Raw genomic sequence first — 27,816 nt, forward strand, 5'->3', positions numbered from 1 at the left:
GTATTAAAAAAGTATAATTGTTATAACACATACAGCATGATTTTCAAAATGGGCTGACACAGACACATTCAAATGCAATTGATTGACCCCTTGTAAAATTCACAAGAGATTTATACCTGTTTTTTTACATTAATGTTACCTTTTTATTATGTACAAAATATTATTTACATTTTTATTTCGACAACATTATCAACAGAGATTTGCCCAGCGTAAAATAATTCACGGGATGCGGGGAAACACACTTTTTGTGTTAAATCTTTGATTGCGAATGACACAGTCTGTTTTACCTGCCTTATCCTTTTAATCTTAGTGTGTGTGTATTTAATTTAACAAAAACTATACAAACTATATTTTAACACTAACTTTTATGTTCTTAAATGTATTTAGGAACTACAATGGCACTATCACAACATTATTCAGAAACCCATATGCATACTAATATTTGTTATATTATACTACAGTATTTGATAAACAAAAAATCCAATCGACACATTTGCTAAACTAAATTTAATGGTATAATCTCTTAAGAAACTGCAACATTAGGGGTCCAAACTGCGAATTGAACTTGCTGTGTTTCTCAATATGGAGTCCCCAACAATCATGACCTCCCTTCTTTTTGCTGTCTGGTCACCACTGTCAATAGGGTCCTGGATGTTGTTCCTTTCATTCTCTTGTTGTTGGTTCTGCTCATCAAAATTCTGAAGTGACTCAAATCTGTTGGTTGTTTTGATTTCTGGTGGTTGTGTTTGACGAAGTTTCTTTTTTTCCCTGCTTCTGCCTACCTGAACCCAGCTGTTCTGACCTTCTATCTCCCTGGTGGCTTTCAGTCTGTTAGGGGTGATGCAGACTTCCATGAATTGTGGGTGTGCCAGTTCCTCAAGATCCTGTTGCTGTCTCACTTCTTCCAGCTCCATTTCTAGCATACTTACTAGTTTATGCAAATCCTGGATCGCGCGGCACTTTACGCACACTTGGTTTAGCTCCGCTGGGTTTTCTCGGATTTCCCACATCAAGCAGGTGTCACAGATTACTGGCTTGAAGACCATGTTGAGGTTTTTTTTTTTTGAAGTTTAGTTTCTTCTGCAGCCGTCAACCTGCTTTCAAACTGCTTCGAAACTGCTCTGTACTTTTCCACGCTATACTTCTCCCACTCGCTGTCGCTTCCACTCGCTGTCGCTGGGAAGACTGCCTCGTTTAACTGCGTTGTTCTGCTGTGCTGTCGGCTCCTCCCCTCGCCCGTGTCTCAAAACGGCGCTGAATTTGAATCAGCTGCTCCGAGTTTCAGCTTGTTTGTTATCAGAAAAACACACGCGGCTGTTTGACTTTGAGCTGCTGCTGTGTTTCCCCAATGTCCTCTGTTTTCTGATTAAAGCAATTCAGATGCAATGCAATTTCTCCTTTCTGCTTCGAAACTGCTCTGTACTTTTCCACGCCTGTACTTCTCCCACTCGCTGTCGCTGGGAAGACTGCCTCGTTTAACTCAACTGATATAAAAAGATGAAACATTTACAAACAAATATACAATGTTGTATAAAATTATGGCTATTAAACTTAGCATAAGAGAATATTTGTGGTGCCAAAATATATCTAAGATAGATATATTCTTAAATACTGAACCACAGATGGTTCTATATAATGGTTCCATACAAATGATTCTCAATGGTATTGTACTATTAGGGCTTCTGTTTAGAAGCCGCATTACATACAGTACAGTGCGGCAGGTATACTTTGTGTTGGATAACAGGTATAATGTTGAATTCAAATATTTCATGAATTTAATATTTATTAGAAATGTTCACTTTATTCACTTGATACATCAACAGTGAATGTACGTTTGTATGCATTTTAAGTACCGATTGATTTAACTTTGTTGCTTTAGTAATGACACTTTGTATCAGTGTTTATTTCACTCATCATATATTTGTGACTTTTTAAAAGTAGCGGGGTTCTGAAAAATATAGCGTTATAGCCCCCCCCCCCCCCCCCCCCATGTGTTGCTTCAACTATTTAAATAAAAAAAGTGAAATTTTTCTTTTCATTGAAAAAATCCTGACAATTGTTTACACTTATAACTTTAAAGTCTGTTTCAAAGCTCTTTTCAAAATAGTTGCTCTAGTGCACTGGGGGTTGAGATCCGTCCTCTATAAATCACTGCAGGATAAGCGATTTTAAGTGCTGACTCTTCTGTTGCGCAACACATAGTGGATCGTTATTGCTGCGTTTGACAACGTGAGCAGTAGTCCTTACGCTATCAGTGCACTAGAGCAGCCATTTTGAAACAGACTTTAAAGTTACAAGCAAGTTGCCAGCACCTTTGTTCTCAACACAGCCCTTGGAATCACATCTAACTTCCAAGTGCATCTGCTAAACCAGACCAGTGACCGGTCAGCTTTCAAGAAATACCACAATGTATGCTGTACTGTACCTTAAATTCTGTGTTTGTTTTTAACAGGACTGCCCTGTGATTCTCAGGTTGTGCTTTGTGACGATCGATGGATTCTGAGCATCATTCGGATTTCAGTCACCTCTGCTGACAATTGTCATGATTGTCTTCATTTTGTATTTCCTGCCGCCTTTCTGTAAAGGACCAACAGGTCTTATTTAGACGATAATAACGGCATAAGAAATACTGAACATTTTCAAAACTAGCACTGATTGTTCTTCCATGTGTCAGGGGTGGTAAACGTTGCTTACTATGAGCCATTCCAGTCTATTGTGTATAATAATGTGATTGATCATTTAATGGTCTAATTAGATGAACTAGTTGTGGACAGGACTTTTACAAATTGAGCGCATTAACTCAGATTCGTACAAACACCACTTAATGGTGTTCTTTTTAAAACACAGTGTACGTGCGTGTTGAAACATTGGAAATTGTCAATAGCATCCCGAAAACCTACTCTGACCTCGCCAACTCAAGTAGAAATTTAAAAGCATCTGCAGGCACATTTTCTTAGGAAAAAACTGCCATTTTCCAATGCCATTCTTACAATGGTTTCACAGTTAGGCTGAAGAGGCTTTTGGGAAACGTCCCCCTGCACTAGAATGGTTCAATGGCTCTTTGCCACCGTGTTTTTGTAATAAAACCCTTTGTGACTAGTTTTGTATTCCTCTCCTTACATCAGCACTGTTCATTTCAGTCACATCTCTCAAAGCATTATGACTCAGATTATTCAAGCCGCTGCGTCATCGAATGCAACTTGGGGACAGCAGAAAAGCAGCTTTAATGACTTACTATAATGTTCTGTAATGTAACATATTGTAATTTATATTGCAATTCAATATATTCTTTGATACATTTACTATTGCATTACCTGCCAATGCTGGTTTGTATTACTGATGCCTTTCCATTTACTCATCGTTCATGTCATACTGTACGCATGTCCTTTGTAAACTAAATAAAATGAAGTCATTCATGATACGACTGGCATTTATTGCTCATTTCACCCCAATTAGTCTCCCGTGCAACCAATCTATTCACATCTTCAAATACATCCCATAGATGCAGCGGCACAGTCCCTAAAACACTATGCATTTGTTTTCATAGCAGAACAGCTCGACGGGGTGAACAATTATATATGTTCATTTTACCCCTCAAAGCAAGTTTCTGCAATGGTGACTGCAAAGACTGCTAGTTTGTCACTTTATAACAGTGTCGCTATATAATTTGTGCTCCATCTTCCAATGTGGGATGACATTATGGACAAACTACCTTATAATGGTTCTGTGCTAGAAAATTTGATAGGAGCAAAGTATCACAATGGATGTAACACCAATATCAGCAGTGATGCCATCTTTCAACTTCCACAAGCAGCAAACACTACATTAATAACCAAAATCATTCGTACTCTTTAAAGGAAATAATGTTAACTTTGAAATGGGTATGGAAAAAAGTAGAGGAAAAAATAGTGGATTCTTTTTTTTTTTTTTTTTTTTTTTTTTAATTGGTTAAATCATTGTTTTATTCTAGCACCAGGAGCTATACAGGGGTAGAGTAAGATTAAAAAAAAAAAAAAAAAAAAAAAAAAAAAGAAACACGTCATGGAATTGGATGTACACACACTTTGTCAATAGAAAGTCATGCACGGTCGGTCAGTATTCCAGTACAGGGATCACAACTGTTCTGGGGACTTAAACAACAATGTGTAGAACAAATAATTGAGAGCCCATCCACAGTCAAACGAAATGATCGTCACCCGGAGGTTTTAAACCGGTTCTTATCATAGTGTACAGACTTGTCTTTAATGACAGGATCGTCTGAGCAAACGGGAAGATTTCAACTTAGCCCTAAAGTCTTGTCAGTTTTAAAAAAAAAAATAAAAAAAAATAAAAGGACTGTGAGAATTAAATACTCATCTTTACATATACACAAGTTATGCTGTGAAAGCATATTCGCTTACAAACATATAAAAATACTGTTAACTAGTCTGATAAGAAAATAATGTATAAAAGTATATAGCAAAAAACATTGAATCTTCTCCAACAATTGAAGCATTACTTCCATCTTTTTTTATATATATTACATGAAGATAAAACAAAAAATACCATTTTGTTACTTTGTATCCCTTATTCGGAAATACTCGCATCAAAAGGAAGACAAAACAGACTTTGAAATATCTTAATAGTGATGTGAACCCTCTTGAACAATAAAACTGTGGATTTAAAACATGCCTCCACCCAGGAAAGCCTGATCAGTGAGTTTTCTGGTTTGGAGTTCAACATCAGGGAGCAATCAGGAGGATCACCCCTAATATCCAGAAGGATCGGACTTCCAGGCTAGGTTAGGTCAAATCAAATTTCAGGATGGGTCATTACAATTACTGTGTCAGCTTTGGTGAACATAAGTTACAAGCACAGTGCTGCATTATCATTACACTCTTATACTTGTACTACTGGCTACAGCCAGTTAAGACCCTGGAAGTCCAGCACGTTCATAAGGTCCAACTTTACCAAGGTACCAAGTTTCAACTGACATGACAAGATCTTGTTAGGTCAAAAGAACGCCAGTCCGATTGTCCTTGATACAGTACTGTAGACCGACTGGATATGGCCACTGGAACAAAATGGCAACATCAGAAAAAAAGATACAAAAATTAAATTAAAATGAAAGACATTGACACTCTCGCCAACAATGGAAGTTAATGTTGGCATTTTTTTGGCTACTTGTAGAATATTCTTTTTCAACCTGGCACAACAACCAACCTTGTCCTCACCCTCTGTACTTAAATATTGAATTGATTAGACATATTGTTCAAATCAAGAAGAATTTCAGTATGTACAGTAGCTGATTAGCACATTAAAGTAAAACTGAAAATGGCACGAGATACAAGACGTGAAAGCGTGATTAAAACACCTCACTCGATAAGGCAAAATTACCAGTAGCTAAAAACAAACTTTACTTATACATTATTATGAGTGGTGTTGTTTGTTTCCTCTTTTCGGTTGAAGGTACAAATGTCATCATGTGGCAATTTAAGAAGCAGCCTTAGTGTTTAGTTTCGTTTGTGTGTTGTTGTTTTTCAGTTGCCTCAGTCTTGCTTTGGGACTTCACAGAGCCGCTAATGAAAGCAGTACTGATTGAACCAAGGCATGATGTCACAAGGCAGGAGTAGGGACTGGTGGCAGCAGTTGGTTGTAGATGAAAGTGAAAGGATCCCTCAGAAGATCACACAGTGGCAGCCACTCTTGTCCTTTTCTTTGCGTGTTGGTTCTGGAGAGGGCGGGCATTCTTGTTCCTGAAACTTTCTGTGTAAAAAAAATAAATAAATGTAGGGTAAGTTTTTAAATTCTGTGAACTATTCTGTTTAATTTTAGTCAGTCAGTCACTGCAAGTTCCTTTAGAGTTCTACGATAGCATTATTCATCTATAGTACAATAACAATCATCAATATAGCCTTACATGTTTGATTGCTATAGTCTGTAGATCATATGCAGACAGATTGGTATTGGGATACAGTTGCAAAGGAGGCGTGGGAAGGTGGAGGAGAAAGGCATGTGGAACATGTAGTAGAAGGTGAGCCTGGACTATATAGGTTAAGGAACCAATAGGATTAGTGTAGCGAGCTGAGCCTCGCTCCTAGAACTAGGGCAAGCATCTATTTGTTGTAACGTGTAGATCTGCTATCGTTTTCAGAGAGCGATATTGAGAACAGGTTTATACAGTTATAATAAACACAGTTATTGTTTTAAGAATAATAACTCCTACTATATTACCGACAAGTTCTACCAGGTTCTACAGTGTCGTGCAACCTTTCCCTTGTATAAAGTACAAGGCCATGCCAAGCTGTCTATACAGTATGTACAGCAGGCTATGCGAGTAGAACCCAAAGAACTACAGCCAATTAAATGACTTATCAAGGTCTGAAACTCATTATTAGCACTAGCAATATTATCACTGGTCCCCCAGATTTTAAAGCATTGGTTGGTGGACAATAACATTATGTTTATAACAATAAAATGTACTTTGTTTTTTTTTTTTTTTTTTTTTACATTGACTAGTATAGATTAAAATACAGAGCAGATACACAGGGAAGAGCAAACAAGATGTGAAAGTGTTAATATCTGCCTGTGCGGCAAAATATCTGCATAGCACCTGCAGTGTGCAGTAACAATAAACCTCGGAGACACAGCGAAGCAGACCTTTAGAAGAAGAGAGAGCAAATTCATTAGAAGCTGCGCTTGGGAATTCAGTGGTATGCAAGCTACTTCACAGCAAGTCATAAAAGGGCATCGCTTTCATTTAAAATGAAAGGTTTGACTAAAGACAGAACTGTGATTGTGAAGCACCAGCATACTAATGAAAAAAAACGCCAATGAAAAAAAACGCCAATGGAAAAAACAGAAACCTCTATCAAAAGATTTTCTTTTGTTTTCCATCTTGAATTGTGGCTTGTTAATTGTATAGCTGGGTAGCATTCTTTGGCCAATACAGTAAAACGAATGCAGTAAAACCGAGCCTCACCTTATAACTCTAACCAGTTCATGGAAAGCCTGGTCTACGTTCATTCTGATTTTTGCAGAGGCTTCCATGTAGGTTACTTTTAGTTGCCTTGCTAGCTGTTGCCCCTCTTCTTGCGTCACCTAAATATATATATATATATATATATATATATATATATATATATATATATATATATATATATATATATATATATAAAATATAAATATTATTTAAATTAAAGAAAAGGTGGAATCCCTTAGGGGTTCAGGTATGCATGAAGTTCAGGTATGCATGATTATTGAGCACCACAGAAGGAACTCCTTCAATAATAAGTATGACCTTGCAGAACATGATAAAAAAAAAAAAAAAAAAGCCATATTGTACAGTGTTTACTGGCCTCAACAAGCTAGGTTAGTACAGTAAGCTGCCATTGAAATTCTGGGTATTCTGGTGCCCTCCACTGGTGATTTAATTAAGTGCAATCTAGGCAACCCAGTACAACGGTGCAAATATTAATACATTCAAGTTGTGCACATTTCAATATGCACAACTTGAATGTCACAAAACAGGTTTAACGTTTCAAGGTAACTTTGTCATTGTTTCATTGTTCTATTGCAAATTGCAGTCTTTATAGACTGTCCCTTTATATCCACTAGATGGCACCTTCGACATACAGTACAATAAAGAGGTTCTGTTCTATCACTACACAAAGACTATCAAATGTTCTAAGGTCATATCCCACTGAACAACTGCTGCCGGCACTTTTAAAAAGTCCAGTTCCTTCAAAATGCTGTGCCAGAAACTCATCACTGGTGTCATACAGCAGTGTTTCCCAACCCTGTTCCTGGCAGCACACTGTGTCTGCTGGTTTTCGTTCCAACGCAGCGCTCAATTGCTTAACTGAACCATATCAACAAACGAAGAGCTTGAAAATAATGGGAAAATGCCCAGTTAATCACTTTATTAGTAAAATGAAGGGTTCAATTAAGAAATTGAGAGCTGCGTTGGAACGAAACCAACCGACACGGTGTGCTGCCAGGAACATGGTTGGGAAACAGTCATATAGTGTGGCTGTCCTCTACACAGCTTTGGGTCTTTAAAGCAAAATAAACACCAAGCAATAGCTATACCAACAATTTGAAAAATATACATTTCCCCTCTGGCTTACAATAAAAATGTGTCACTTATTATTATAATTATTTTTTTTTATCTAGCGCCTTTCGTAGTGGACCACCATCACAAAGAGCTTTACAAGATACGAGATTAACGTGTGTGAACTTAACACTGCATCAGCTGCAGAGTCACTTACAACAACATCTCACCCGAAAGACAGAGCACAAGGAGGTTAAGTGACTTGCTCAGGGTCACACAGTGAGTGGCTGAGCTGGGATTTGAACCAGGGACTTCCTGACTATAAGCCTGTTTTTTTAAATGCTATACCACACTGTCTCCTAGCTGTAAAGCGGAACAAACACCCTTTTCATTTACAAACAACAAATACTGTCCCTTGAGACGCAGGTAAGGCATTTCAGTTTGTTGGAGCCTTCTAGTGCCGATAATAAGAAAGAATGTCCTGCCATTACATTACTGTACATTAGGAGACACAGTGACAGCAAGTAATGGGGAAATGCTGGTGATGACCTTCGTTAACTGAGGGGATTTGCATGCAGTCACGCGTGCCTTTTAGTGCATTTAAAGAGAGAGCAACCTGGATAACATACACCTTAAATCAAATGGTAACCCCATGGTGACACCTACAGTCCCCGCTATAAAAATTCCTGGAATGCCAGAGGATCCAAGAATTATTTGCTAGTCCTCACCTGTCTCTGGTGCTCCAAGTCTGCCTTGTTACCAACTAGGATCATGGGAAACTCATCACGGTCTTTTACTCTGAGGATCTGCCTTTGGAATTTGTAGATTTCTTCAAAACTAAAAATGAGTAGAAAAAAAGGAGATGGACATACATCAGAAGTCCATTTCTGAGGTGCATTTAAACAAAAAGTACTATTTTATAAAAATAGCCAACTATCTGAATAATGAGTCCTTAGTGTAGGGTTTTAAATCTCATTGGAAAATTACCAGGGTCACGAGAATCAAACCTTTTCCTTTTCACTAACTCAGCTGGAAGCACTTTGTGAGTCACTAACACTCCCAAGGCTGATGTGAAGCACATTAATAGAACCTTTTGGGAATGCCTCTGTTCTCAGTTGTTAATACTGTATGGAGTAAAAAATCACAACAGACATTCAGGCAAGCAGTTCTATGAAGGTAAAGTTACTGTATTTCAACCACATGGAATGCTAAACAACAAACATAATCTCTATACCAGACATATACAAATTGTATATACACCTTATAACAGTATGTATGTTATTACATACCCCACCACTATATACTCCTTTTCCACAATATGCATCCCTAGCAGGGGATAAAGAAGCAGCAACATGTTCAAACCTCTTCTGTATTGAAAATGAACTGCAAGATTCTTTACTGAAGAGAAGGACAAGCCTGGCTACTTATAGGAAAACAGGCTTCTAATCCACAGACAGATCATAATCTATCACTTGGAGTAAACTACTGTAGGACTCAATAGAAAACCATGACAGATTCACAAGCACATGGGCAGCACTTCGTATTAACATGCACGTGTCCGGTGTATTAGGCTTACCTTCCTCTATCGGTGACAGAGAAAACCAAAAGGAAACCCTCTCCTGTCCTCATGTATTGTTCTCGCATGGCTCCAAACTCTTCCTGTCCTGCTGTGTCTAGAACTGACAACAAAAGGGAAGCCCCACGAGTCAGTTATGGCACAGCACAAATGAACACCAGCAGGGATTTAAAACATGAAGCTGTCTCAATTGTAACCAGGCTAATATAGGGAAAGTCTTTTTGACAGCGTGGAAATATTAAATATTACTCCTGCACCCCTTCCCCTAGTAGTTCAGTTAACATAGTTAACATAGTTAACTGAACTGATCATTTGCTTAATTACACCTTTTTACTTGTTTTCAACTCTTAACAGTTGCCGATTACAAGTTAGGTATAACATTTTATAAGTAACTTGAACTGCAACTCTAATAAGTAACTTGAAAACAATTAAAGAGGTCTAGTTAAGCAAATGATTAGTTCATTTAAGGGTTTAGTTAAGTGATTGAGAGCTCATTTGGAATGAAAACCCAAAGACACATGGGGTCCCCCCGAACCGGGTTTGAGAACCCCTAATTTAAAGGCTAATTTATTCCTCTGTTTCATGCTAACTGCAACTTACACTACCATCTATGTTTAGGAACAATTACATTATAAAGGTCTTCATTTTAGAATGTCCTAGTGGCTGTTAATGTAAAAAGCTACATGAGCAAATTATTAGCCCGCACCCCCATTGAACAATTCAACCTGCTTGGATTTTATAGCAGGAATGAAAAATCCATGTCTATTGCTCAAATTATTTTCTAGTCCAAACCTGTACCGTTACTTCAATGTTGAATATACTGTTATCTTTATTCTTCTATATTGTACTTACTGTCCAGCCGCGCTGCCCTCTCGTCTATCACACACTGCTTTGTATAGGAATCTTCAATTGTCGGGTCATAATCTGTGACGAAGTAAGACTGCAAAGAACACAAAGAATAAGGAGATGTTAAAAATCACTTCACTGCAAACTTAAAATGTCTAACTTGGTGGCCAAGGACCCTGGGTTTAGGCACCACTGTATATGACAAATGAAACAGACAGCAATCAAAATGGAATCCAACTGGATCAGAATGGCAATTGGGCTTAGATCTGGGGTGTCCAATCACGGTCCTGGAAGGCCAGTCTACTTTTTATTATACTTTAAGATCTGGATGGAGGTTTACTTGGTTCAATTAAACAATTTAGAACAGGGTTGGAACAAAGACTAGGATTGAAGGGCCAATTTCAGACACCCCTGGCTAACAATTTTTTTTTTTTTGCTTAAACTAAATGAACCTTGAAAATGATTCTGAATAGCTGTGTGAATTTTTTCACACACAGTTGGAGGCAGTATATTAAAAAAAAAAAAAAAAAAACTGTAGACTCATGGAGCAGAATGCTACATAAAGCAATTAACCTTTCAGGGTTTGATTCCAACAGTGTGGCCTGCAAATATTAATAAGCTCACCACTGCTTTTGGCCACATGTCCCATTTAAATCATTGTGGGTTATCATTACTGAAGCACTAGAGGGTTAAATCGATTTCACAATGCCTCTGCTGGGTAGTGCTGCAATAATTCACTCTGTAAGTTGATGCAGTGGATGTACTGCATACATACTTCTCCATTACACATTCATATTACTTAGAAAAAAATAATGCATACCAATGGTAATTAAGGCTGGTCATGAAATTATTACACGGCTCAATGATCCATGACCTATTAGCAAACAAGTCAAAACCCAAGTTATTAGGTAAGACTGGTCAGTCTTGCAGTTTGCAGGGAGGTCACCTTAAATCACTTAGGATGTAACAAACGAACCAGTACATCAATAGTTTGTTGTATGCATATGTTTTTGGTCCCACGATAGGAATGGCCTGTGGGAAACAATCCCTTAAAACACCAAGATGGTGAATATTACAAACCTGATTAATGTATGGTAGCGTACACCATGCATATTCATGTCAAATATTAAGTCTAGCACTAAAGGGCAGTGGTCCCTGTATTGCTGCTAGGTGTGACAGCTTGCACCAGGAAGAGAGAGGAAGGAAGCTCCACCTACACACAGTACAGGCTGCCCATGGAGTGAACAGCAGCTACAGCCCCAGGCATGCTGGGTGATGGTGATGTCACAAAGGGGATAGTCCCACTCAATAGGCAGAAGGCTTTGAGACTACAGTCTCAGCCTGAAACTCACAGCTTTTTTAATGGTTCTGGTTTCTTTCTCAATGGCTATTCACATAAATATGTAGTTTAACGGAAAAAACTGAACCAGATCCATCATTACTATTGTAATCATACAGCTGCATTTAGCTGAGCACATCAATCCTTCACTGTCTTACCAACAGAGGAATAATGGATGAGAGTGCAGCCTATTTCAGGATGTTATTAAAATAAATTAACAACATCAGGGCGTTTATAGACATAACTAAATCAGGCCGGTCTTTCGTTATCCATAACTTCCTGCAATTACTGTATTCTCTTCCATGACCTAATCTAGTAGATGAATTGAAAACTACATTAACAAGATTATTTATTATACGGTACACAAACTCCAATGATATTGGGGTGTTAGTTTCAGTAAAAAAATTTAACTTTAGAATTAAAATGGTTAAAACTTAAACATGACATTGGGAACGAATGCAATTTTCCATATAAGACTGTATGTGTTCAACATTAAACTGTATATGGATGCCTGCGTTGAAATACTGAATATGAAAAACTGGCCAACACTGTACACTTAATACTATGCAAACAAAATCAGGCGATCTATATTCTGCCTATATTTTGACAACATTTGGGCAAAATTTTAAACATTTAACAATACAACTCTTAAATTATTAATACATCAAATTGATTCAAAATAAAGAAATACATAAGCTGGTTGTCCACGTGTTTAAACAATATAATGTGATACTCTGTTATCATAGCAGCGAGTAATCTCATTTAAAAAACAGGCATTTGACTTGAATCCAAGATAGAGAGGTGAATCGACAATGGACCCGTTGTTAGAAAAACTGAAGTCAGGGATTTTCCTTTCCATTAAAAGTGAAACTAATAAAAAGTTGTTTTTTTTTGTTTTTCTTTTTAATGCAACCACAGATGGACTGTTGGGGGTGAAAAAGCCTATACCATACACCATGCACAAGTTTAAATGTACACAATCTTGATACATTGTAAAGCATTGTGCTTTGAGGCACGTGCAGCTGACTTTTGTGTTTCCATGTTATCTGTGTTGATTTATTTTAACTATGTGAGGAAATGAAAGTGAAATTAAATTTGTACTAAGAGTATAATTTTAAAGTTCAACAGTGTACTTGTTTTTTTGAAAGTGTGCGTATATCTAACTGGTAAACAACCAACTGCACCAAAGAATTACTCACTTACAGTAATAAACTGTAGATTTACAACCTAACATCACCAAAATGATAACAAGCTATTGGTATTATATTGGAGGACTTGAAATAATTACAAAAACCCCCCCAAAAAACATTACCTTCACCACAGTGCCAATATGTTAGTTTTAAATGAAAATTATACAGTTGCTAATTATTATACACACACACACACACACACACTACACACATATATATATATATATATATATATATATATATATATACACACACACACACACACACACACACACACACACACACACACACACACACACACATGTATTAATGTCTCTTCACCTGTTTTTTTTCTCTTTTTTTGTGACTTTTGTGAGCATATACCCACAAAAGGAAAAAAAAAAACTAAAAATTACTCCAAAAGAACTTTCATCACAGTGGCTGCCTTCTAAATTCTAAGTGATTGAGTAGTCTTATTAAAATCTAATGGCTTTTAGATAATACTCGCCATCCATTAGTTGATCAAGATTAATAAGCAACACAGCGACCACATTTAATTGCATTCTATTCAGCTCCAACAGCGCTTCAATAAGCCAGAGGGACCCCTAATAAGAAAACAGATTAATGCAAAGATTACCAGCACTACTTAACCAGGTAATATTCTGCTCACAGGCACATGTTTCTCATTCCACTGCTGATCAATCCATTCTTCTTTATGCTGACAATGCAATAACAGTAGGACTTGCTTTTTTTTTAAAAAAAAACCAGACACCCTAAATATACAGCTATGACCAAAAGTTTTGCCTTACCCTATAGAATTAACTCATTTTGCTTTGCATGAAACCTGCTGGATAATGTTACATTAACATATTGAATTACATACCGCTCTGCAGTTTTCCCATATACAAAAGTTGAAAAATGTGACATTTCAAAATCTAATATGAAATACTTTGGCTTCCAGTAGACTTGAGATATAATTGTGTATTTTATTTGATTGCACGATGTTAAATAAAAGATCTACAATTATATTCATATAGTTTTTATTTTTTTTTAAATAAATCATCTCAATCCTAAAATTGTAGGTGATGCTTTTGGGCTCTCAAAAAACAGCCATGGATCTCTACGAGTCAGAGAGTAGAAGCTGCACCAGAGTCTTTCATATATATATATTTTAGTGGAGTGTGCCATGTACTTTATTGCAGTCTGGAAGCAGACAGGCAGCCAGGTCATCCCAGTCACATGGGCGCCATGCCAGCCCTCTAATCTAGGGCCTGTCCCACAGCCCTCGCATTCAGAATTCTTGAAGAGCTCCTAATTCAAAGCGACACTTCCTCAATAAATCGGAGCAGGACGGCACCGGCACCTCCATGGAACCTCAAGGGCAGCTGAATGAAAACTGGAAATTAATTAATTAGCAACAGCGAATGGAAAAATAAATCTACAGCTGAACAGAGATTAAAGTCAGCCATATCATTTACTTAATACTGTCACAAAACATTGAAGAGGGGCAGAATTAGGACGTTGGAGGACTGAGTATATATTAATTAATTTTTTTAAAAAGCATAGCAAAGTGTAACACACGCACAGTGAAAGCATGGTAACACATATGGTAGGCAGTGTTTCATATTGTAAGGATATGTACAATTTATAAGAAGTTCAGCACATTCATCAAGTACGCTGGCCAGCTCATCATAACAAGACTTGTTTTGAATGCTTGCTGCTTTTATGTCACGTTTGTAAGCCTGTTATGTCCCTTCAACCGTTACTACTGCTGGGGATCACTGACATTTTACAATGCGTCGCTTGCAGCAGCTTGTTAAAATCAAAAAGTCCACAATTGTACTTAATATCACGACTGCTAGTTAACAGCTTTTGTTAAGATTAATATGATTACCAAATATGGCTCCAATGTTGCTTCACAATTGACAAAATCAGCTGATAACGGATCAAACTCGGGCCATTGCTAACCTGTTGTCTACCTGAGCAATGTAAAATTCATTCAAATTCATTAAGCATCAAATCATGTCAAAAAGCTTTGCTCTTCAAATAACTATTTTCTTAAGACCTTTGTTACAATTTATCACTTATGAGACAAACAGCCCAAACCCTATCGTCTACACCTTGTTTAAAAGAAAGCTGAGCATTTGTAGAACTTCCAGTTATGACTGGCTTAATCCTAAGAGATTTCCAGTGAGCTCCAATCACAAACCAAGGCAGTTTGTGGTCATTTGTGGCATCTTAGCTGATGACTTATCACTTCCAGTGACAACATTTCCTTTTTAAGGAAGACAAAAATGCAGCCGCAAAATTCTAGGCAAATAATGTGCTTGACTTTGCAGAAAGCCCATTAATCACATCCTTTCTAGATTGTATATAGTTTCCCTTGTAGCCTGAATTGTAGCCGGGAGAGGAATCAGTGAAGCAGAAGCACTCTCTACACAACTCACTGACTGAACTGAAAAATGAATTCAGGAATGTAGCAATGCAGTGCAATGGCTGGAGCTTCTGCAGTCACTCCTAAACTCAATTCCACAAGAGGCATTCTGGGAAGTTGAAATGCAATGATGTGTGTCTCTTAAAAGCAGTTGGCTTCTAGGAGACTGCACTTTATTGGAAGAAAATATACAATGCACTAAATATTTCTCATTTATTTGCAATTTTACTGCAAGAGCCCCCACAAACGTCTAACAAACTAAACAGCCAGTAAGTAAGATAAAGGGCATTCCTTGACACAGTAAATCAGTTTAATTTTCCAATCTGCACCTCTGAAGTGCTTCCTTTAAATCTTTTTCTTCATTCTTTGGCAGCTTTATTCCACAGTCGTGAGCAAGCGAGAGAGGGTGTAGGTTGGAAAAATGAAACGTTTTGTTCAGTTCAAACCATGGTAGTTCTTGTTGGTAAACGACAGTAAATTCTCAAAAGGCAGGAAACATTCACTGCAGAGCAACAGAACTTGGCAGATGGAGCAACACCAACGACAAGCAGACAACATTCTAGGACTAAAACCGCGGGTCATAGGGTGTGCTGTAGCAAACGCCTGTAAGTGTTAACATCGTCTTAATACAGACCCCCACTGGCGAAGTAACAGCAACAAAGAATCTGCAGCATCTCCCCTCTACGTAGGAGCAGTGCACAGTAACCAACCGAATGACTTCATAAAAGCACCCTTTATATTAATACTAATGCTAATACTAAAGGCTACTTAAAGAACATAACACAAGTTAATATTTTATATAAAAAAAGCTTTCTCCAGATCACATTGTACTGTCGGTATATTTTTTTTAGCAAGGTTGTCCATTTCCAATGAAACCTTATTGCCATACAGTCTGGGGAAGTGAACCTTTTATGCTTAATGCTTTTGTTTTTCTTCCTGTGGGACAGTCATCAAAAAGCAGCAGGTGGGACCTCATGCTCCACATTATAGGAGAACAAAAAAATATACAGTCCCTCTTGTAACCCTCACACTGCACCACCGCTTCTTTGTGACCTGCAGATTCTCTTGAAGTTTGCTGTTGCTCAGTAGGGATGGACAGTGATATCCATATTCTACATAATTAGTCTTATTCCATTATACAAAATCTAAAGTAAATGTTTCATGTCAAATCAGGGCCCCTGGCTAAATAAAAGCTGTAGAACAGCTTTAAATCCACTTGATGACAAAACACAAATATGCAGACACACTACTAACCATGCACTGTTCTCACCTTTCTGTAGTGCATTTTCTTTTCTGTCTAAAAATGGTAAAGATGTTGCAGAAGTCACATACTGTATACTGCACTGCAATGGAAATTAGCGTACACATTAATTGCACCTTCATATTAATTGGTGTGGATATCAATTTACCACATGTAGTCATCAGGACATCTGCTGGTAAAAAGTGTTGTCATAACTGGCAATTATGGTTATATTGGTTAGGAATATTTTAATTCTGGCTTAAAGCTTCTCTTCTGTGTAAAGAAACAACCTACTGTGGAGTATATTCAATTGAACTGAACAGCAGCTTATCTAAAAAGCACTGCTTAAATGTTTATATCATAAAGGTTATAAAAATCAAACACCTAACTCGCATGTAAGTTTCTTTAGTTTATTCCAGCATGCAAAATATAAAAGAAAATAAAAACGACAAGAAGGTTAATATTTTATTAATTTAAATGATGTACCCATTTAAATGATGTACCCATGTTTAGATCAACTGGATAGATTCTTCTAAGTGCACTGACATCAAAATCAACGTCAAAGTTATTCAAGCACTTAACAATAGCTTGTGAAACGGTGTTGTAATTAACAGCCTGGAGGTAAAGTGCATCTGCAAGGACAGCTTTCAGTTCTAATACGTCAGATGCATGTTCATAGGTCTTGCAAAACAAATACAGTGTATAACACATACTGATCTTGGGCATCAGTCGACTTGACAGCGACCACTGACAAGCAACCAGACTGTTTTACCAATTCCATAATCTCCTGTTTGTGACACTCGGGAACTTTAGGTAAGTATTCACATCTCAGCTGGGCTGATGAAGGAATCAATCCACCATTTGCTACACTAATTAATACTACTCTGAATAATTTACGTAACTTTTGGTTGTCCAGTTTCTCAAGAGGGATATTTGCGCAAACCTCTGTCAGGTCAAAATCTAATGTGTTTCGTGCTTCACAGTCGCAGTACTAGTCGATTGGTGCTATCATAGCATAATAATATAACAAATAATGTTTTTTGTACTGTATATACATACAGTACTGTATTTACAGTAGACATAGGCCAACATATTTCCAAAACATATTAGAATCTGCGTATTACTTATCTGATTGATGTAATATATGTGTACACAACATTTACATTTGTTAGCACAAGTTGAAGCACATTTACCAAGGTGTGTTTATCAGTTATTAAAACTATTCAAGTCTAAACGCTAATCTATCGAATTGCAGGGTTTTTCCCGATAACCCAGATCCATAGAAAACGAAGTAGATACACATTTTAGCTAATGCCTTCAACACAAAATGGAGTGTTTGAAGCTATGCATCAACCATTTACACTCTCTGCTGGTTAAGGACAACCTTTGGCACCTGTTGCTTTTTTAAAAAAAAAAAAGTCTAATATTGATTAACTTTAACTTTAAGATCCTCAGTGGAGAAATGAGGTTTAACAGCAGCTTAGCGACAGATGAAACTTGTTCTTGAGTTGTTTAAAGCAGCAGGTGCATGCTGCAGCAGGTCAGGTGACTGTGATACAGACCTGTTATGCAAAAAGGATGCAGCTCTGTTTAAGGTTCTGATAAATACAAGAGGACACCAAGTTCAATTTGACACAATTACAATTTGTGAAATATTAGGTTATTTCTGGGAGACTATTTATGTTTGAACACACGCTGGAGGCCACATCAATGAACCAAGATAAAAGCCTTGCAACCAAAGGCTTTCAAAGTCAGTTCACCTGCTGACTGTCTGACCCATTGCCTCCCATTGTTTTCTAAAGGGCCTATGTTATGCTCAGATTTGTATCGAGTGGAGCTATTTCTGTGCAAAGTTTTTTTTTTTTTTTTTTTTTATAGGGAGCAAATTGTGAGAATGCAAAGACAAAAAGCAGAAAATCAAGACGTTAACCTTAAACTCAGACAAATTAACTTCTGTATATATAACTATAAAAAAAAAAAAAAAACTCAATAAACATGAAAAGAAGAGTTGTACAGATTTATGTTTCAGCATACTGTAATCAACAAAACAGGTTATAAATATTACAAAATGATGGAAGGTGTGACAAAGTGCCCTCCCCTGTGTATATTATTTGTTATATGTTGTGTGTGGTGTGTTAAATGTTGGTGTATAGTCATTGGTACACAGGATATAAACGGGTCTGTGTAACACGAGTGTTTAAAATGTATATTTGTATTTAGGCACGAGGATTGCACAGCATTTCACGTGCAAGTAAAAAGTAATAATATGTGAGCACAGGGAATTGCACTTTATTAATTCACGTGCAGTTGTATCGAGACTCCAATTGAATGACTGATTAGCAATCGAGTCTTGGTACAGCTGCATAAAAGCAGCATGTTTTCACCCACTTGCGGTTGGATGTTCGGTGAGTGGAGAACGGGATAGGAGACGGAGGTAGTAATTGTGATAATAGTAGTTAAATATCTGATCACCGTGTTTGTCTGTATAGTCTGTTTTGTCAGTCTTTTTTGTTTTGGCGACGAGTGTAGTGTCCTGTGTTTTTGTTTGTTCCAACCGTTTATTTTCTGTGTCTGTTCATTCATTAAATGCCGAGCGAGATAAAGTTTCATTGAGAGTATTTACATTGCACTTCATTGGATCCCTCCCATCATGTTTGTACAGTACTGTATGTAGTACTTATTTCTAACATTTACAATCAGAAGAAAAATACATACTTGGGACTTGGAACTCTGAATGGGTACTCCCCACCCCTGTGTGCATCTGTAATATTTTGTATTTGTGTTGTTATTATTTTGATGTATGGTTTAGTGTGTAAAACCACAATGTTTTATTATTATTATTATTATTATTATTATTATTATTATTTTATTAACAGCCTGGATGGGGTTAAAATGCCCCATCCAAATAAAATCGTGAGAATGCGTGGTCAGAAAATACACGTGGTATGAGAAAACCCGTGCCGAATGTGGTGGAGGGTTAAACTGGGTAACTGATAGCCAGTTCATCCATCGGTCACAAAATAAAAACAAGCAGCTTTGGCTGAACGGGGTTGGTGTGTTCAGAGGCAGAACGAGTGGAATATCACTGCAGTAATTTCACAATATGGTTAACGATAAGCACGACCTATATACCAGCGCGCTGTGACCATACATGGTTTGTTAGTTGTTTGTCTGTCTGTTTTGGCCACCGTGCAGTTTTGTTTTGTTTAAATATTTAATTTGTCTGTTTATTAAAATGTGCAGGAGCGCATTCAATCACAGTACTTTGTCCGGTCTTCTTCCTGGTCTGACGTCACGCACGAGCCATCTTGACACCAAACCTGTGCAGCTGTGCATGCCAATGAAAACAGCATAAGTGACCTTATCAGTTAGTGGCAATGTGCTGGTGTGTTTAAAGCACTGCTGATTAAAATGAATGCAACTGTGGATCCACTGATATAGTGGAGGAGGACCAAACCCTACAGGTCCCTGCGCTTTATCACACAGACACACATTCCATGGCTACAGACTCCCTTCCCCAACCTAAAAAATGCTGCAGACTTACGCAACATTCTTGGATTACTAACAAAGGGGAAATAATATATTAAATCATTCAAATCACTCTACAACAGGAAAGGGGGGGGGGGGGGGGGGGGGGGGGGGTCCATACCACAAGAATGTTACCAATGATGTTCACAGGCAATTACACTGGGTTACAAAAATTACAAAATGCAATACTGAGCCATTACTGTAAGTCAATTAGCAGAGAATATTTATTTGCATGCCCTCCTATCTCATGAAAATGCTGGACATCTGCATTTGAGTAATTGCAGTTCAACAAGCACTGAACCCCATCGAAAGCCCTGTGACCTCTCTGGTTATGTGATATGCATGAGCTACAGTCCCCTGTTTCAGTTCCCCACTAAGCCTATCTATTGTGTTTCTGTTATTGTAACTAAGCTACTTATTAAAGCTTGCTTGTTTTGCTGTCGGAGGCAGAAAAATGGCATGAAGGATTTCTGAAAAATCGCAGAGGTTCATGATGTTTATTTAGACAGTTCTGGGTTTTATACTGTATATTCACAGCTTCATGAGGGAAAGCCAGTCCCAAATTTATAAAATACTATAACCTGTTTTTTTACATTTTCCTTTAATGGATTTACTGTCCATGTTATTAAGAGACAAATGTTTATAGATTACAGTAGTCGCTGTATAGTATTATGTCCACCGGCCGGATGCATAAAAATTTTAAAATTATATAGTATATATATATAAGTATATATATTATATATATATATATATATATGTATATGTATATATATATGTTATTAGATCTTAATCGAAGTCCTAATAATACATAAAGATAACCGGGCGATTAAACAAATGACACAAAAACATGATACTTTTTCAACATTTATTTATCCACAAACGATTTAACATTTAATATCCATGTGTGAAAAAGTATGTGAACCTTTAGATTCAGAAACTGGTGGCACCCCCTTGAGCAGCAATGACTTCAACTAAGCGTTTCCTGTAACTGTTTGCCAAGATAATCCATTCACCTGACAGGTGCGGCATGTCAAGAAGATGATTAAACAGCTTTGATCATTACACAGGTGCACCATGTGCTGGGAACAATAAAAGGCCACCCTAAAATGTGCAGTTTTGTCACATAACACAGTGCCACAGATGTCTCAAGTTTTGAGGGAGCGTGCAATTGGCATGCTGACTGCAGAATTGCCACCAAAGCTGTTGCCAGAGAACTGAATGTTCATTTCTCTACCACAAGTCACCTCCAATGTCGTTTTAGAGAATTTGGCAGTACGTCCAATCAGCCTCACAACCGCAGACCAAGTGTAACCACGCCAGCCTAGGACCTCCACATCTGGCTTCTTCACCTGCGGAATCATCTGAGACCAGCCACTCGGACAGCTGATGAAACTGTGGGTTTGCACAACTGAAGAATTTCTGCACAAACTGTCAGAAACTGACTCAGGGAAGCTCATTTGCGTGCTCGTCATCCTCAAAAGGGTCTTGACCTTACTGTACTTCGGCATCGTAACTGACTTTAGTGGGCAAATGCTCACCTTTGATGAAGAAGTGTGCGCTTCACGGATGAATCCCAGTTTCAACTGTACCGAGCACATGGCAGACAGCGTGTATGGCGTTGTGTGGGTGAGCAGTTTGCTGATGTCAATGTGGTGAACAGAGTGCCCCATGGTGGGGGCATAAGATACGGACAACACAATTGCATTTTATTGATGGCAATCTGAACGCACAGAGATACCGTGACGAGATCCTGAGGCCCATTGTCGTGCCATTCATCCACCGCCATCACCTCATGTTTCAGCATGATAATGCACAACCACATGTTGCAAGGATCCGTACACAATTGCTTTAAGCTGAAAATGTCCCAGTTCTTCCATGGCCTGCATACTCACCAGACATGTCACCCATTGTTTGGGATGCTCTGGATCAACGTGTACAACACTGTGTTCCAGTTCCCGCCAATATCCAGCAACTTGGCACAGCCATTGAAGAGGAGTGGGACAACATTCCACAGGTCACAATCAACAGCCTGATCAACTCTATGCGAAGGAGATGTGTGCCGCTGCATGAGGCAAATGGTAGTCACACCAGATACTGACTGGTTTTCTGATCCACGCCCCTACCTTTTTTTTTTTTTTTTTTTTAAGGTATCTGTGACCAACAGATGCATATCTGTATTCCCAGTCATGTGAAATCCATAGATTAGGGCCTAATGAATTTATTTCAATTGACTGATTTCCTTATACGAACTGTAACTCAGTAAAATCTTTGAAATTGTTGCATGTTGCGTATAGATTTTTGTTCAGTGTGTTATATATATATAATATTTTTCTTCACTGTATCGCGACCTGCCTATCGCAATATGTACTATATCGTGATATTAGTGTATCTTTACACCGCCTACTTAATAGTGTCATCAAACAAGCTTTAACCCCTACAGGATTTACTGTGCAAAAAAATGAAATAAAAAAGACAGGTCACCTTGAGCTTGTTGTGGGTACAGGATATGCAGAACTCCATGTGCTCATGCAATGTTTTAAGTAAACACCGGTGTTTGATTTTCACTGTTGACTGATTACCCTTTAAAAAAAACTTTATGCCTGTCCTGTCACAAGGAAAATAAAACCCACAACATGTTGGTATCTTAACCATTGGTGCTTGATTTCTTAGCTGACAATATGCCACCACAGGCTAGGCCAGCACTGTAGAAAAAGTGTTTGTATAAAACGTGCCTGTGGGCAACAGCAGGAGATCAATGGCAGTAAACACTTACTGTAGATGAGTCGTCAAACAATCCTTGTAAAAGTATATTACCACAGCTCAGAAATAAGCTTCAATGCAAAATTAAATTAAATAAAGAGCTTCCTCTATGCCACATAAAACAAGGGAAACATATTCCAAATCTGATTAGATTTCTCAGAGAAAACGCAGATAACGGGAAGAAACAGACAACAGATAACAGATAACTTCCTCTTATAAATGGAAGGCTTTGCAAACATAAAAGCTGAATCCAAGATGATGCCCTATGGTAATTCAATTGTATATCTTCATACAAGAGGCTTTAAATGCAAAAGGCTCCAATGACAACACTTTTAAAAAACTGCTCTGGGAATAGATTTATCCATTGCATGTGGCTGAAACAGGTAATCAAGTCTCCTATGGTGAAAAAAAAAAGTACTTAAAGAAATACACTTCATTACCCAATCTTAATTATAGCAGGTAGTTCTCATAGAGGGAAAGGAACCTCATGACTGCAATAATGTACTTATTATTTTCTGGGTTTTTTTTCCAGTTCCACTCATGATCTAGTCGGTATTCACTCTTTGCTTTACCTGCAAATTGTGGGAGGGAATTCTTGAGATGTTTTTCCCCCTCAGAGAAGGAAAAAAAAAGAGTATGACACATGGACAGCTCTTATGGTTCAAGACCCTAGTATCCAGGAAAAAAAAAATCCACAGCAAGCAGAAATGACAGTCACACTGCAAATCAATGGGTGGTTATATCTGCTAGTTATGGGCTAGTTATAGTCCTCGCAGCCTCACGTCTGACCCCCCCCCCCCCCCCCCCCCCCCCCCAATAGTATTTTCCATTACACCCAGCATGAATACAGTAGACTTACTGTGCAGTACAGGAGTGGAAAATAAAAGCTTTGAAGCTCATCTTCAACAAGTTTAACCAGACAAGGCAGAGGAGCAAGGCTGGAACTTCTTCTTGGAAGAAATGCTTCTGGAATATGCTAATGAGGAATGTTCTAGTCGAACATGATGACCTTGTACAACCCTCATTGGTAATGCCTTTTCCTGGAACCTTTGTAATCCTCAAGCAGCTATTAAACTTACCTTGCTGGAGTGCACACAATAATGAATGCCGGACTTTCAACAATAACACCCTACATTATTCACTATCCTATTGCAGATGGTGGATCTGACCAATGTGGTGTGTGTACAATTTGCTTTAACTGGCAATTGGGTGAACGCACAGTAACACCATTGTTTTATCATCACAGGTCCAACTAAAGAAGTATCAATTTGACCATTTTGTACAACCATCTTTGTTAATGATATTCATTATGCAAATCTCAAAGCGAATGGCTTGCGGTACTGTACATGTAACATAAGTGAAAAAAAATGCATCCAAATTGTCCGCTTCCGGATTTATTCATCACGATAGTCACCAACTCTACACATCTGCATTTGACTGAAGTTGGCTGTGTAGGAGCAACAGCTGTGTGTTGCGTTTCTATTACAGTCTGAAGGGTCTTAATGGGGCTTTTCAAAATAATATGCTTGGAGGAATTCCAAAATCCAAAAGCATTTACGAAAGGAACTATCCTGTAACCTTAGATATTGCAATATTCTGCCTGCGTTCCTTACTGATGTAATCGATTGACCTTAATAGCCCTTGTTAAAAAGCTGCAGAACAGCACATCCTTACTTGTAAAGACCGATTTCAACACTAACAACTTCAGGAGATCACTTTATCCCGCATTTGACCTACAACTCACAGTGATGCCTCCCAAAGAACTAACAAAGTGCAAGACACCAAGAACTCAGCAGCTTGACACAATCCTCGTATATTGCACCACCATTCTGGTATGACTTTGGACTGTAATTTGGTGGAATTAAAATTTCCAATTTAATTTATAACCAGACCTAATATTGATACCTTGGTGCCCGATAATCAAAACTTTTTGACAAGACTGCTATTTTTATAGGTAAATTCCCGACCTTACCAGAATTGATGAATAAGAACCTGTTGCCCTGTTCAACAAATCTCCACACCCCAAAATATGCTTCAGATTTTAACTGAAACAATTCAGAAATCATATTAACACAGTTATTGTTAGCACTGTTTTTGTTTTGTTTGTATCTCAATGATACTGAATCAAAAAACAGATTGTTTGTCCAATTTTAAGACCATAAGAACGTTTACAAACGAGAGGAGGCCATTCGGCCCATCTTGCTCGTTTGGTTGTTAGTAGCTTATTGATCCCAGAATCCCAGGGTGTCAGCGTCAACTGGGGAGTTGGTTCCAGACCCCCACAATTCTCTGTAAAAAAGTGCCTCCTATTTTCTGTTCTGAATGCCCCTTTGTCTAATCTCCATTTGTGACCCCTGGTCCTTGCTTCTTTTTTTCAGGTAGAAAAAGTCCCTTGGTTCGACACAAAATTAATCTTTTATGTGGGACTTTGTCAAAAGCTTTCTGGAAATCTAAATAAACCATTTCATATGCTTTGCAATTATCCATTATCGATGTTGCATCCTCAAAAAAATCGAGCAGGTTAGTTAGACACAATCTCCCTTTCCTAAAACCATGTTGACTGTCTCCCAGGATACTGTTAAAATATAGGTAATTTTCCATTTTGGATCTTATTATAGTTTCCATAAGTTTGCATATAACAGAAGTCAGGCTTATTGGTCTATAGTTACCTGGTTCAGTTTTGTTTCACTTTTTGCAAGTTTGCAATTTTCCAGTCTGTCGGTACAACCCGTGTCAAGAGACTGTTGCATGATTTTGGTTTGCGGTTTGTAAACAACTTCTTTCATTTCTTGGAGTACTATTGGGAGGGTCTCATCCGGCCCAGTGGATTTGTTTATTTTAAGAGCTCCTAGTCCCTTTAACACTTCTGCCTCGGTTATGCTAAAGTTATTTAAAACTGGATAGGAACAGGTTGACATGTGGGGCATGTTGTCTGTATCCTCCTTTGTAAAAACCTGCGAAAAATAGTCATTTAATATATTTTTTTTCCCCTTCGTCTATGATTTTGCTATTTGTATCTCTTAGACATGTAACCTCCTCTTTAAATGTTCTCTTGCTGTTGTAATATTGGAAAAAAACATTTTGGAATTGGTTTTAACCCCCTTAGCAATGTTCATTTGTATTTCTCTCTTGGCCTTTCTAACTTCCTTTTTGACTTGCACTTGCAGTTGCAGTTGCGTGTACTCTTTCTGTGTACTTTGTTTTTGGTCCCTTTTAAACGCTCTGTAAAGTGCCTTTTTCATATTTTTTTTAATTGATCTATTAAACCATTTGGGGAATTTAGTTTTACATTTAGATTTGTCTACTTTAGGGATGTTATTGTTTTGCGCCTCTAATACTCCATTTTTTAAGTATCTCGGTAATCAAATTAGGGCAGGAAGTAGCCCCACTTTACAATTGCTAAGTACTGACTGGCCGGCAGCTGCGTTAGCCTAAAGTTCAGGACTGAAATGTAAGATTCCTAATAACGCCAGCAGCTGAAAGATTTAAAAAGGTAGTTAGAACAGACTCCACAGCTTTGACGCCATGCCAAATCCAATTTTCCCTTTGAGACTGAAATGAGTTATTGCAGATGTACTGAAGATGGATGCCATTTTTCTTATCAGGGTATAGACACCGCAGGGGTAAATTTGGAAACAAAAAAAGGTACCAGATCTTAGAATTGAGGAGAGGGATAGCATTGTGTTTATACAGTACACCTACAGACCTTAACTTACAGCTTCCAAATATGCTTCAACTTCTCCTCTGCTTGTGCGTTTTGTGCCTTATTGTTGGTGTCGTTAGCTGCATGCCCACCTTTGCATTGCCATGTTTTAACAATCTTCAGGTTTGAACAATACCAGTCGCAGGTTGAGTGATTTGATAAACAGTAGCAACAACACTGTTGATGTTTTTTGCACCATTTTGGGTGCAGTAAAACTAGTAATTTTCGAACTCATGAATGCTGCATCCTAAAACGTATTGTTACAGTACAGTATTGTCATTCGTTTTTTTTTTTTTTAATTGCTCATGTTATGCGTATCAATTTTTTTTATTTTTTCCCCCCGTGCGGTTCATCACTTGAAAACTCTCACCTGTCAGACAAAAAGATACCAGATCTGGGATCCAGTGCGATCCTGATGCTGTTGGAGAGGACTGTCCCTTTTAAAGTTGTTGACAAAAGACCCATTCCTTGAGACAAAAAAGTGCAGCACAAAGAAAGCTAACCAAGGCTTTAAAAATGTATTTTTACATTTTATTAGATCAGCTATTCACAGGGGTCCCCATTTTCTTCTGTGAAGACCTCCTCAAGGTTCTACATGCAGATATTTCAAAAACAACCCCAGAAATGAATTCATGTTGTGATAAAATACCAAAATAACTCACACTATTCTAAATTGGAATCTAGTCGTTTACACCACAAGTATAAATACACATTGGAATCTAGTCGTTTACACCACAAGTATAAATACACATTCACTCTCAACAGACTAATAGAAATTCATATTAATCAGAAAATGTCAACCTTTTCCAGGGGCTAATTTTGGGTAGTTTCTAATTTATAGTTACATTAAAACGGTATTTATCTGATGTGCCAACTCTTGATTTGAAATTTAAATGTTTATATCTAGCGAGTGTATACCCTAACAGAGGTGTTTTTGAATTCAAAGCAAACATTTAAAAACAAGGTAATAAATTCACAGAAAGCACAAAGAAAGTCCTGTTATCTGACGATAAAAATCACATTTAAAAACTTGGTAACCAGTTACAGTTTGCACAACCACATTTACATACAAAGAGGAAGGACAAACAATAATGTACTGACAAAGGTTCTGGTAACGTCTGCAGTTTCTAATTGCAAGTACATAACCTCAGTTGTCTGGGACCATGTTGCAAAACCCCAAAGAAGGAAG

General features: G+C 37.8%; 1 protein-coding gene across 2 annotated transcripts in view; it reads right to left on the reverse strand.

Moving 5' to 3' along the window:
• Positions 1 to 3,339: 3,339 nt before the first annotated feature.
• The window catches only part of LOC121329965 (ras-related protein R-Ras2), a 41,243-nt gene continuing 16,766 nt past the window's right edge, over positions 3,340 to 27,816 (reverse strand). The window contains exons 2-6 of one of the 2 annotated variants that reach the window (XM_041276114.1): positions 10,461 to 10,548; positions 9,609 to 9,711; positions 8,761 to 8,869; positions 6,962 to 7,080; positions 3,340 to 5,745 (exon numbers count right to left, since the gene is read on the reverse strand). In XM_041276114.1, the coding sequence (XP_041132048.1) occupies positions 5,658 to 5,745; positions 6,962 to 7,080; positions 8,761 to 8,869; positions 9,609 to 9,676 (384 nt within the window). In that variant the 5' untranslated portion in view covers positions 9,677 to 9,711; positions 10,461 to 10,548 and the 3' untranslated portion in view covers positions 3,340 to 5,657. The remainder of the gene's footprint in view (positions 5,746 to 6,961; positions 7,081 to 8,760; positions 8,870 to 9,608; positions 9,712 to 10,460; positions 10,549 to 27,816) is intronic. The other variant, XM_041276113.1, reaches the window with a different exon arrangement.

This window comes from Polyodon spathula, chromosome 17 (genome assembly GCF_017654505.1).
Source record: "Polyodon spathula isolate WHYD16114869_AA chromosome 17, ASM1765450v1, whole genome shotgun sequence".
NCBI classification, from domain to species: Eukaryota; Metazoa; Chordata; class Actinopteri; order Acipenseriformes; family Polyodontidae; genus Polyodon; species Polyodon spathula.